The following is a 12,395-nucleotide window of genomic DNA, read 5'->3' as shown; positions in this document are numbered from 1 at the left end:
AGCAGAAATAAACACATAACTGCAGTTTAAACGGTTTAAGTAACAACAATTGTGGTCACACAATGCGAAAAGTATGTGTTATCAAATTACCCTCTCGCATTAACAAATTTCGAGCGTAACGTGTTTAAAGCAGAAGAAAGCAAATCAAACTAGATAGATGCGACGCCTTACGAGCACAATGTGTGACTCGTCGGCATGTGCGTGCTGCTCACGCTGTGATGGCGTCTTGTGAACCGTCTTGCGAATATACGGGTATATGTGCTGTCGGGTTGATTGTTTGACTGCCTTATTTGATTGTGGTATCGTTTTACAGATGTTGAAGTAGAGCGTGAATTGCCCTGAACTCGGCCTCGCGTGAGCTCAGTCGGTCGCGCAGTCTCTTCGAGAAAGTGCCGTTGGTCTCTCGCAGTACCAGACAATTCCCACTCGGTCGTTTTGCACTGATGCGTCAGTGTATATCTGGACATTGTGCACATATGCGGAGCACGCGCCGTGTGCTGCGAAGGGAACACAGAAAATGTCGATGTCACTGCAACGAAGTGGTGGCGATATCTGTCACGGCTACGGTGAAAAGTGTGGAATCGCGAAATGCCACCTCTGAGCCAAAATTCAGCACGAAGAAAGGCAGCAATTTAAGGGGGAAGAGTTGCTTACTTGGTGCTTTTATGTAATAAACGCTGGGTAGCCGTGACCCGACATCATTTTTAGGAGCCTACCTGTAGCACGTTGCTGCAAAAGGATGGAGTCAGAATTACCGTTTTATTCGCATAGGTGACCTGTTATATTTTTATTGTTTCGTCAATGCCTGGCAGTTTCTTGTTCGTTGGTCGTCGTCCTTTCTGCGAGTCTTCTGCTTCTTTCTCCAATGATAGAGCATAAATTATTACTTAAAAGGAGTCGCTAACGCATATTCTTCCTGGTTTATTCTGAAACAAAAAGTACCAAAAATAATACAACGAGTTAATATAGTGTCTCTGTGTTAAACGTCAATTATCGGGAACACCGCACTACAGCGTTTCTCAGAAACTATACATTCGGGACGTTAACCACCATAACCTTATTTAATAAGTTTAAACGTGACTTTAAGTACTTAGCACACGCTAGGGGCATATACCGCTTGGTTATCGTTCGCATCTAAACGATGCTTTCGCTACGGAAGGAAAAAGTGGAGAAGGAAAGGCAGGGAGGTTAACAAGTTTAGCTTAACCGGTTTGCTACCCTACACATGGGAGCGGGATGGGGGGGATGAAAGATGGGGAAAGGAGAGGGAGAGAGAGCACCTAGCACAGCACACAATTCGATATCAGCAAAGGGCAGATGACGTCAAGACAACAAGGCCAGGATAATGTAATGCTTTTATTAGAATTATTTTCATTTTCTCACAGAGGTTCAACCAGTGCTACACCTACGTAATAAACAGCATCGGCGAGGTCTGAGTGGTGGATAAAAAACGAACTAAACCGAGCAAAAGAAATGCTTCCACTACACTTTCATTTCCTTACCAACTCCTTCGTTAAGAGTATAAGGTATTTCAATATTATCTAAGCGGAGATAACATCGTTTGACATTAGCACCATAGAGCGAACTGAATTGATTTTCATATGCTTAGTACGTATTCTTCGAATGAGCCACCACACAGAAGGACTGGAGTTGGGATCGGTGGTGAAGGTACTGTGCACAATGTCAGCGAGAATCAATACTCACATGTGACACCGTTTGTTGCGCTAGGTTACCGCCATCGTGAGGTTGGCGGCCAAGTCACCGACTAGTTGCTCGTTGGTCTGCACCACTATGACAGTGTATGTTATCACCGCACCAGCAATCTGTAAATAAAAAAATAAATAAAGATGAGGTACTCTAACTAATGCATTTATCGTGTTCTCAACACAATTCGCTAGAAGCGACGTTGAAACGCACGAAGTAGTGCAGGAATGCTTAAGTCGCATTTTACGAGTTGTGGAGTTTAATACTGAAATACTAAAGTGCAATATTGAGGTTCTCTTTACTTGCCCTGTTAGTATGGCTGTTATGCAGCGTGGGATAGATAGGTGACGTGCGATGACAATGATAATGATCATCTATATGGCATGCTACCAAAATAGACAAGTGGGGGCGGGGGATGCCCGATGAAGGCAATGAATCGGCCGGCGGGAGGACGCGTAATGCAAATAAATAAACTGAGGTGCACAAAAAAAGTCATGCGCAAAAGGAAAAACGCCAAAATAACAAGCACTGTGCTAATCGGGCACTCACACTAGCTGAATCAAAATTTATAAAGTGTTCGTGAGAGACATATAAAAGGTAGCGTTATTAAAGACTTGGGACAATAAACTAATTTCAGGGAAATAATCAGTGAGCAGAGCAGACGACAAAAAATGTTCTGTTCTGGCTGTGAGCGACCGTGCGTATCCCTCAAAGTTCTCGACTAAATTTTCTCTCGCAAATTCATTGTGTGACTATTTTCATGTACAATGCAGTCTCCAAAAGAATCGATAGTTTTCTTGAAATTTTGATTCTTTTTTTGTTTATCATATAAAATAGATATACGTGGTAAAAGTTGCTTTCGAAACACCCAATTGCGAACATTTATTGTTGTTGTTTATAATGGCCAAATAATTATATATAGTAAATGTTGCTTTCTAACCGCCCAAAACAGCCCCATTTGTTTCGGCGAAGAATGTGATGAAGATGTAGAGCACTTTCTCTTACACTAAAGAATACTGAACCTTCCGCCAAAAGTTTTAAAGAAAATTGCTTATTCTTAACAGAAGACCACCGTCGTTGGAAAAACTCGTGGGTGCCTGGCCAACAGAAACATACACAATACGGGCAGTATGTGCATTTGTAGAACTTACTCACTCGCAGGAAATAATGAAATATTAGAAACAGTTTGGAACACGTAGCACTTCTTAAGACTGCTATATGGCATATTTCGGACATGTAAATCGACTTTTGTGACAACACAAATTCCAGAGGTGTAACCTTGTATGCTCATTGTAAGTTTGTACAACATGGTATATGGCATATTCTCGTAATTTTCTTCTTTTTTCTTTTCTTTACGAGGTGTCTAAAGCTACCTTGTACGACGCATTAACAATCAAGTTGATCGCCTTAAAGATACGGTAGAATGGCGTAGAATGCTCTTCCGCAACCGCATTCCGCTAAGCCTCGCACTACATTGACAATACATTGGCTGAAATACGTACAGAGCTGCTTGTCAAACACGCATACCTTCCTGTCATAATGTGCGCTACCTGGGAACCAGCACAGACAAGAGGGAGAGAGTACGTGCTGTAGCGCATTTCGACGGCAATCAGTGATAGTGCAGCAGAGTACTCGCCATTCTATCGCAAGAGGCGTTAAATAGCTTATACAATCAGAGTTTAGGGCAAAATGGACGTAAAGCGCACAAGAATCGGCCGTTGGCACGCCGAAATCAGCAAAAATAATGCAGCCAGGACTTTAAGAATTTTGACATCCGACATCTGACTCGGATTCCCTCCCACCATCTTGCTTGCTTGCCAGCACAAAGGCCACATTCAGCTTTTGCCAAAAGTATTGTAAGACATCAGTCCTACTTTTCTTCACAATTTACGCCTGCTACACGGTTGTCAGACCCATTGTGGTCTCTGCACCGGCCGCAAGTGCAGTTGACAATTCCAGGCATCATAAACAGGCCTGCAGCGCCGTTGCAAGCTTTGAAACAAGCAACTCTGGAACACATTCACAACGTGCGCAGATTCCGGCAACCTGTTACACAGATAGTTCGGTAAAACTCAACAGCTGGGCTGCTGCAGTCATCATCCCGGCAAAATCTGAAGAAATCAAATTAAGAACTTCATGTGTAACGACATCGACGGGTGCAGAACTCGCGGCACTCCGTACTGCACTTTATTTCATTAATCTGGAACCACCGCAACAATGGGCAGTCTCTAGCGACTCCATAGCAGCCCTTCAGTGCATACAAAGCCCAATGCGCCACGGACCCAATGAACAACTGGCGTCAGAAATTCTACACATATATCATCACAGCCATGCCAAGGGACACAGCATGATATTTTAATGGCTTCCTGGACATTGTAACATCAACAGAAATGACCACGCCGACGAAGGCGCCCGATCTGCACATGAAAGTGGTCAACGAGTCTTCATTCCGCTTTCGTGAACAGACGCTGCGGCTGGACTGCGATTGATGTCCCGTAATTACACCTTGCCCCTGTTGGACTCGAACGTTTCCACTATGAGTCGTTTGCATTCGTTGTCTCCGTACATACGGATGCACCTCCCGCCTGGTTTACCACGACGTGAACAGACCATGCTGCACCGTCGGTGGCTAGGCGTTGCCATCACTAACTCATATGCTTTCCTTATTGGAATGGTCAACAGCCCCACGTGCGACACATGCAACATCGATGAAACGCTCGCATCTATTACCTGTGTCTGTCCGCGGTATAGCGCCCAGAGACAAATGATGTGCAGAGTACTGGACCAGTTGGACACTCGTTCACTATCAAATCTCAAAGCTTTAGGTCAGTGCTCCGAAAGAACATCCGCATTGAAGGCCTTACTCGCGTTACTAAGGTTCCTGCGGTCAACGGGGCTTCATGATAGACTTTAAGAATGCCGCCCCCTACCGCCCTATAGTGTACGCGCTTTGTTCGTTATCGTCTCTCTCTCTCTCTATGTCCCGCTTCCACGCTCTTTCTCTTTTAACCCCCTTAACCCTTCCCCCCGTGCAGGGTAGCCAACCGGAACTACCTCTGGTTAACCTCCCTGCCTTTCTCTGTATTCTTTTCTATCTCTCTCGAGGCACTGGCTAGTATGACAACTGGAAAAGCTACTTTCCATGTTGTTTCTGTAGCAAAAAAGAAAAAGAAAGACAGAAACCAAGAAGTTTCGTGAACTGGTATGCAAACCAGGTACTGAGCGTAGGAATGGGAAATTTCGACGCAACGCTGACAGAACGATCGACTAGCGACAGTTTCTGTGCTCGTAATAATTAACGACCGACCGCAAACTTTTAAAATTTCTGCCACATTATTCTTGCACATTTAGGCATTTAAAAAGAAAACAATTCATCTGCGCTTTACGTACGTCGTCTATAACGTGCGGAACTCAAACAACTCAATCGCACTTTCGACTACGACATCTTCGAAATTGTGAAATAATGCTACTCTAACGGATTCCCACTGTCCACATGGCGCATCGGTGACGAAGCGTAATTGCAGCCTTGTTCTATTTGCGATAAGCACATGCTGTCATAGCATCGCGTGAAGGGACAACGAAGAGAATGCGTTTCTGTTGCTGTGAAAGCGCACGCCAATGTTGTGGAAGCTGATGTGGTAGTTGTTACGGCAAAGATGAGCTCGCCGATCTGAGCGGGCTGTACCGAAACAGGCACGCTACACCACAACACAAAGAATACGCGCGGACGCGAAGGAAGTATGTATCTAGCCGTTCAGCGTGCATATGTCTGACGCATCCTAGCATGAAACAGAAAAAAACCAGCGGGAACGTCGGACGTGCTTCCGTAAGAACACTGTCGCAGCCGTTTAACACTCCTGTAAATAATGTTGGAGGCAGACGCCGGACGGATGTTTCGCAACAGCCTTTCGAACGCGATAGCTTTAAGGGCCCCGCAAGGTAAATACACCTGGTAGCGAAGCTTCCATAGGAGACCATACGTTCAAAACATGGCGGTCCATCGGCGGTTCATGGGGCTTAGCGCCATCTGTATGTGGTGGGAACACTTCGGGCGGGAGATAAAGTAATGTGACGCCATGTCCGTTAAAAGCAGAAGTGATGTCGTGTTGTTTTTGAAGGCGCGAAATTTGTTTTGCTGTCCTGCCTTTGGAGCTATATATTCAAATGCCCCACCATTCGACTTGATGGGCGTTTCGAGCTTTCAGCGTGGAAAGCGATGCAGAAAAAGGCCAGCCGTACGGTTGTCGAAATCGCATCCCTGCCCAGAACATACTTTCTTTGGAGGCCGGCGAAAACTTTAGGTGTAGAGTGCTGATCCTATTGTCGGATACCAAGCACGTCGGCCAGCGCAGTCGCGCGAAAACAACTACACAATTATCTGGCGGTCGTAACTCACTACTTTTGACGGGACAGATTAAGGAGCGATTAAGCTACCCGCGTCACCAAATTCAGACAAACTTCGACAAGCAAGAAAGCACAAACTGTGAGGAGGGCGTATTTCAACAGGTGAACTTTACGAGCGCGCCTTTCTGCCCATTTCAAGACGTGCATTGCATTGCGAGTGTTAGTGGCGTCAACGCCCCCTGTATCGATGGGCGCTGAAAAGAAATGCATCCAACAATAATAATGAAATTAAATAAACTTGTATTTTATTAACTCTTCACGAATATATAAAATTGACTAGGAATTTTATTTTCGTTGAAGGAATCTAACTGTGTCTCGCTTGAATTAAAAAAAAACGCGTTTTTCTTTCCCAATGTTTGTTCCCTCCAACCATAGTCGCGCTTCAATCGCAGCTCCCATAAACCCCCTTGCTGATGTCGGTGACGATTTGTACTGAACCGCAATTGGCCCGAAGCTTCGCGACCTATTTGAATCGACCTTGGGCCCCGTGTCGCAGAAAATCCGGCGTCAGCGTCGGCGCCCCCATGAGCGAAAATTCCCATATGTATTTCGGTGTATGTATATACCCCGCCTCGTTATATGACATGCGGCATGTGCGGGTTATGCTGCAACACCATTCTGTCACTAAAGTTGATCATACCTTGTCTTACATTCTTGACAAAGTTGTTCCTCAGAATTTTTTAGAATGACGGCCCACAATCAAATGGCATGAAACAAAACGCTGACAGCGCATGCCTTTACGTTGAATCTGCTCAGACTGAAACATTAAAACTAGGAAACAATAACATAAACCAGAAAAATGATGCCTTTTTTTGGCGTGGCTGTGCACTGCCTCGGAGATCGGCCCACGCAAGAGGCCGCGTTTCTACCAGAAAGCTCGCCTTTGTGCGTAGCGTTCGCCGCCAGCGTTTGCCAGAAAACTGCAGGTGCCGGGAAGCGTGAGAATCAGGGATCTTTGAATGCTGTCGCATTCCATTCCTAAAGGTGAAGCTTAAGCGTCCTGCAATTTTTTTTGAAGGATTGCGTTGCATTTATATTTTAGTTTGTGAACTTGAAATATGAATTAGTAGTTTCTGTGCCACCACTACTGAATTGCTCGCCAATTTGGGTGTTCATCTTCATATTTCATTTCGGCGTAGATGAGTAGCCGATGCCACTACACAAACGTTTATTTAAACAAATGCTTTACACACTGGAAAATGTCATGGTCTAGTAGTGCATCGCAAATTGTAGAATCGAATAAATTACTGGAAATATAAAGCACTTTATTACTTTAATAAGCTTTCTGAGACTTGAAGGCAACACCATCGAACCTCCAAAAAGAATACCTTTCAATGGGTTTTCTCCTCGAATCAATGTGAAGTCGGAGGAAAATTGAAGTACTGTGTATGATTCCCATAGTCACTGATAGATTGCAGCATCACATATTTTTCTAGCAAGCTCAGTATGAAACTCTGCTCGTGCTGAACGCCAACAGCGCCCTGACGCTGGCACTGAGAGCAACGAATCTACGATGTGCGAGAGATAAATTGTGGGTCTAACTGCATATACGTAGGCAGATATGTATGGTTATGCGCAGCGTTTTGTTCAGTGAGCACCTTGAATTTACGGATTTATTCTCAAAACTCATGGGCTTCTCCATAAATAGAAAAAGGCTCATGATCGGTTGTCATCTGCGCCCTAACAATGGCGTTATCGCTCATCCCGGCTGACTCACAGATTCGCACGATGTTTTAAGAAAAGCCTAGAAGTGTTTTGGCAAAAGATGAATGTGTTGTTGTAACATGGGTGCTATCAGCTCAATAATTAAAAGAAAGATACAATAGGGGCATAATTTAGCTGTCGGTAATTGTCAAAGTATGGGACAACCTGATGTCAAAAAAGCACGATGTTCTGTTTTTAAGTTCGAGAGCTTTATTATAGAGGTACAGTGATCCCAGATACAACGCATTTATGGGAACTTAAGGGAAGTGAAGCTTTCATGATGCGGTTATTGGAATACTGTAACACTGTTAATCTTTTGCGCCGCATTTTGCAACATAGATATCACTGGGCCCAGTATAGTATGACAGCGGCCACGATCTGCAGCGTCGCCACAGTTATTCTGACGCGTGCTAGATGTCTCCAGGGCTGCGCGCGCATGCTTCACATACGATTTTGCACACTCCCATTGATCAAAATGACGCTTCCATACCTCGCATATATTACAGACTCTAGGTTCCGTGCACACTTTGACGCCCACTCGCATACGCTCAATACACCTCGAATTTTCTGTTAGACTTTTCCAATGTAGTTAGGGTCTGCTTACAATGCTATGAACAAATGCGCTACCCTTGGTAGGATCGGGATCGAACCTCTGTCTTCCAGCGCAGCAGTCCAGTGCTCTGACCATTAAGGCCACGCTCGCATTCGCGCTTCTCTCACCCTTGATTTCGTTTCCCTGTCTCTTACATCCATTTTGTTGCTAGACTAGACCGACGGTTACCTGCCCTGCCTAATAAGTGCATGGTCCGCCCCAGCTTATTCGTTATCGGGATGGCCGCAGAAGCAATGTTATGAACTGGCCGACCTCATACTTAGCGGCTACTCACCGATACCAGGAGAGGTCTGTCAAGGCGGAAAAAGCTTGCCCCGGTAAGGCACATGCCAGCGGGATCTATTGTGTCATGCAGGTAGCGAACCTGCGCCGTTAGAAGAAAACCCTTCGTTAGTATGCTCGGTAAGGGGTGTCTACAAAGAAAGGAAATGTTGACATCGACAACAACAGCCGACACACGTCTTTGTGCAACAAACCAAATCGGTTCTGACGGAGCACACGATTACTGGCTGTTTGCAAACATTTACAGATGGATACAACATGCACTAATGTTAACCATCCCTTAGATTTCCCATTAACGTTCCCAAACGGGGCCCCGCGTGACTTCACAAAACATGCCGCCCCCCCCCCTTTTGAGTAGACTCAGCTCAAATGTCTTGTATCTGTACAGATAGTGGCTGCCCTGGTAAGAAGCTCTGGGACTGGACGTTAGTAAGTTGAAGTTAAATTATGTTCGGATTTTGCACGTTCTGTACCAGGATATGCCAGAGGCATTTGGTGTTTTGTTGCTACACTAGAAGTGGTACAGTTGTTTTATTTATTTTTTATTTTTTATGCCATTCCTTACTAAAAGCAGCGGCAACAGAAGCGGCAGCACAAGACAGAGGAGTACACAGCACCAGTGCCTGTTTTGCTCATTTCTCTGTCTTGTGTTGTCGCTTGTTTTGCGCTGCTTTTACTATGAAGAGCAACCTACTCGCCCCGTTTCAAGTCTGATATAACTTAGTCGTTGAAGTTTGATGGCTGGTGCCCTATTGTCTCAGTCTCACAATATAACAAACAATTAATAGCAGCACTAGGACAATCAACAGCAACAACAAAAACCGTGCATAACAGCGAAATCGCCGCTACCGCCTGTTTGGCTATCTTTTTTAGCCCGGCCATCGTGACTCATCAATAAGAATCACTGCACCAAAGAAGCTTTTCGCTCTGTCTCTCTCTTTGTGCACTCTTATGTAGTTTAGAAAATATGCATCACGATTTTTTAATGTTTTCCACAGGTCATGCTGCGCGAAACACACGTTGCAACTGCCAGCAGAGCAGCTAAGTACGGCACTCGAAAACAAGACACAAGAGTTCATTTCTTCTTCCTAACCTTGCCGACAATTAATGTGTGACCAATTGCTGTCTAGTATTTCTTGTGTTAAAAAACAGGTCACAATTAAAGCAGGTACCTTAAATACCTACCTTATGGTCAGGAAACTTCCTCGAATGCTTCGTATAGGAGCAGTAGGTACAGTCAACAAAACTTTACGTAACACGACATCTGAGAAAAACTTGAATATCTGCGCAGCTACACAATGCAGCCTAGTGTTTGCATTTACAGCCGCTAGCAGTATATGTGAACAACATTGTGATGTTCGGTTTTACTGACTAGTAAAATAACGCTGCTCGGAAATTGAATGTTTTCTGAGATACCGTGGTCATAAACTTTTGCGGTTGACTGTACCACCACAGGCGCTAGTGCAAGACTACACCAACTTCGCCGGGATACCTCCTTTGTGAAAATAAAGTTTTTGGTTCATTCATTCATTCAACTTTCGCACAGTAGTCGGCGTATGCACAGCACGTCCGGTGTCTGCTCCTATGCCATTCTATCTGCGCCAGCGCTGTGATGCGCCCATGGCAGGCGTTATATGAAGCACTCCCAATACGTTACGCGGGAGTTTCGCGACCAGAGGACAAATGCGGAAGGAACTTGCTTAAATGAAGGAGCTTAAATTTTCGAACAGTGTCCGTGCAACTTACTTGACGTAAGTAGGTGCTTGTCGCGCCCGCCATGGTTACATTCTTGGTCGCGTCTTTTATATTCTGGGCCTGAAATTCGCAAATGCAGCGTCGCAAAATTACTTCATATACCAGCTGCCCATATCTAGCTGGTCACTTTGATATTCGCAATTGCATGACATAGTTCCGTGAGTTCGAACGAATCTATAGTGATGAGTAGTGCAATTTGGCAAGACGGTGCATAAGCAACTGCTAGATTTGTTACAAAGGCTGTCCTTTAGGAGCGAATACCTTTAAGTGTTTTGTACATGAACACTTCACAACAACATAATGAGCAGTAAGACCGAAAATGCATTAAAGTAAACCTAACAATGGTCTTCATTGCAGTAGGAAGAAGTCTTGCGTTCTCTGGTTTGAATGATCCCTGTCAAAAGATTGCAGACAATTCAATGTGTGGGCGAAGCCTCATCTGAGCCGCGTAGTGTGTTTTTCATTGCGTACCTAGCGGCTCTAGGCTAGGAAGAAGATTTAATGCATCCTTGAATGCATTCCAGGACTCTTGGCGTTCGGATGAGCATTAACGGACACAACTCAGACTTCGCTTTCAGCCATGTACCAAGTGGGTAAACGCCTAACAAGAACGCTTATTTACTGTGGCTTAAAACAAACTGGGCACAACGCATCAGCTGTTTCAAAGCGCAAACGACGCCAATTTGTCAAGTTTCACTAAAGGCTGTCCAACTCACCTCCATTCGTAAGTCGTGGCTGATGACTGCTAGTTCTAGAAACCTGAGGGAGCAGTACCAGCTGTAGAAAAACCCCAGCCACACGTCGAGACGAGCTGCTCTGTCGGCGAAGAGGCAGTAAAGGCTGATGCACTGTGACCACAAGAGGCACACCGATGACGTCAGTATTGCCGGGTTCCACATGTCGTTGAGGCACGCCTTCATTTCTCTGATACTGGACACGCTACCGCGTATAGCTTCGACTTCGAGAGCCAAGTCAGCCTTGCAGGGCGCTGCTCTGACAGACCGCTGGCAGCTGTCGAAGGCTCGCAGTTGGGCCTTCATGTAGTGCACGAGAACTTCGGCAGCGCAGCTCAAGACGAGGTACATGACAGACTCGTAGAAAATGAACACGACGTCGGCGAACGCACTCAGAATCTTGATCACGACGTTCCACCGATACCTGACGCTCGCCAGAGAGGAAGGACCAAACAGGGCCGTCAGAAGAACAGCAAAAGCGGCCAGGGTGACTGCTAACTTCGCCACTTTTTGAAACACGAAGAAGCAACGACGCCTGGATGCGACAGCTCGGCGACTCGGAGGAGGAAAGCCGCTCAGGGTTTCGAAACAGGCCGCTTTTCTAAGAAACTCTAGGAGCCCGTTCGCGCGAATCGTGATGCAATAGATGTTTACCAGAGCGTTGGCAAGCGCCACGAGGCGAACCGTAACTACCAGAGCCTTCGTGAATGTTGCGCTCGAGGTCAAGCGGCTAATTTTGTTACCCAGCACTAATCCTTGAAGGAAAAGGACGAAGAACAGCCAGGCTGCTGAATAAGCGACGTAAGGAGTTCTCCACTTGACTGACGCCCTGGCCATAGCTTGCTCGTTGAGATCTCCGATGTGGAAGCAACCCATCAATCTGCAAAGCCGCGCCAAGTGGCAGAGCTGCCGCACCATAAAGCAGCCCGCGTCAAGTTTGTTCGGATCATCTAGTTTCCCAAGTCGAAGCCCGTGAGAGATGCCTTTCAACGTTGTTGCTCTTGCCCCTGCGACATTTTACAAAACACATTCAGCACGAAATATGTGTTTTTATAAGTCGCGTAAATCTCGGTCTTTCTCTTTCTACGCTAAATTCTAGATCCAAAGGCTGTAAATTTGCACATACAGAATTAACCATCTGACGATAACGCTGAGTGCATTCAGAATCGGTACTGATAAAAAAACACATTGAGGTTAAT

The 12,395-nt window shown here is 45.5% G+C and overlaps 1 protein-coding gene across 1 annotated transcript; it reads right to left on the bottom strand.

Annotated features, from left to right (window-relative positions):
• Positions 1 to 811: 811 nt before the first annotated feature.
• Positions 812 to 12,188, bottom strand: LOC142559660 (uncharacterized). The gene is made up of 5 exons (XM_075671229.1): positions 11,179 to 12,188; positions 10,454 to 10,522; positions 8,700 to 8,789; positions 1,705 to 1,823; positions 812 to 926 (listed from the first exon to the last, which is right to left on the bottom strand). Exons 1-4 carry the CDS (start codon positions 12,112 to 12,114, stop codon positions 1,725 to 1,727), a joined length of 1,194 nt encoding a protein of 397 aa, XP_075527344.1. The 5' UTR covers positions 12,115 to 12,188; the 3' UTR covers positions 812 to 926; positions 1,705 to 1,724.
• Between the last annotated feature and the right edge of the window lie 207 nt (positions 12,189 to 12,395).

Source organism: Dermacentor variabilis, chromosome 10 (assembly GCF_050947875.1).
Source record: "Dermacentor variabilis isolate Ectoservices chromosome 10, ASM5094787v1, whole genome shotgun sequence".
Classification (NCBI taxonomy): domain Eukaryota; kingdom Metazoa; phylum Arthropoda; class Arachnida; order Ixodida; family Ixodidae; genus Dermacentor; species Dermacentor variabilis.
Note: the sequence above shows the minus strand (reverse complement) of the source record. Positions and strands in the feature narration are given on the sequence as shown.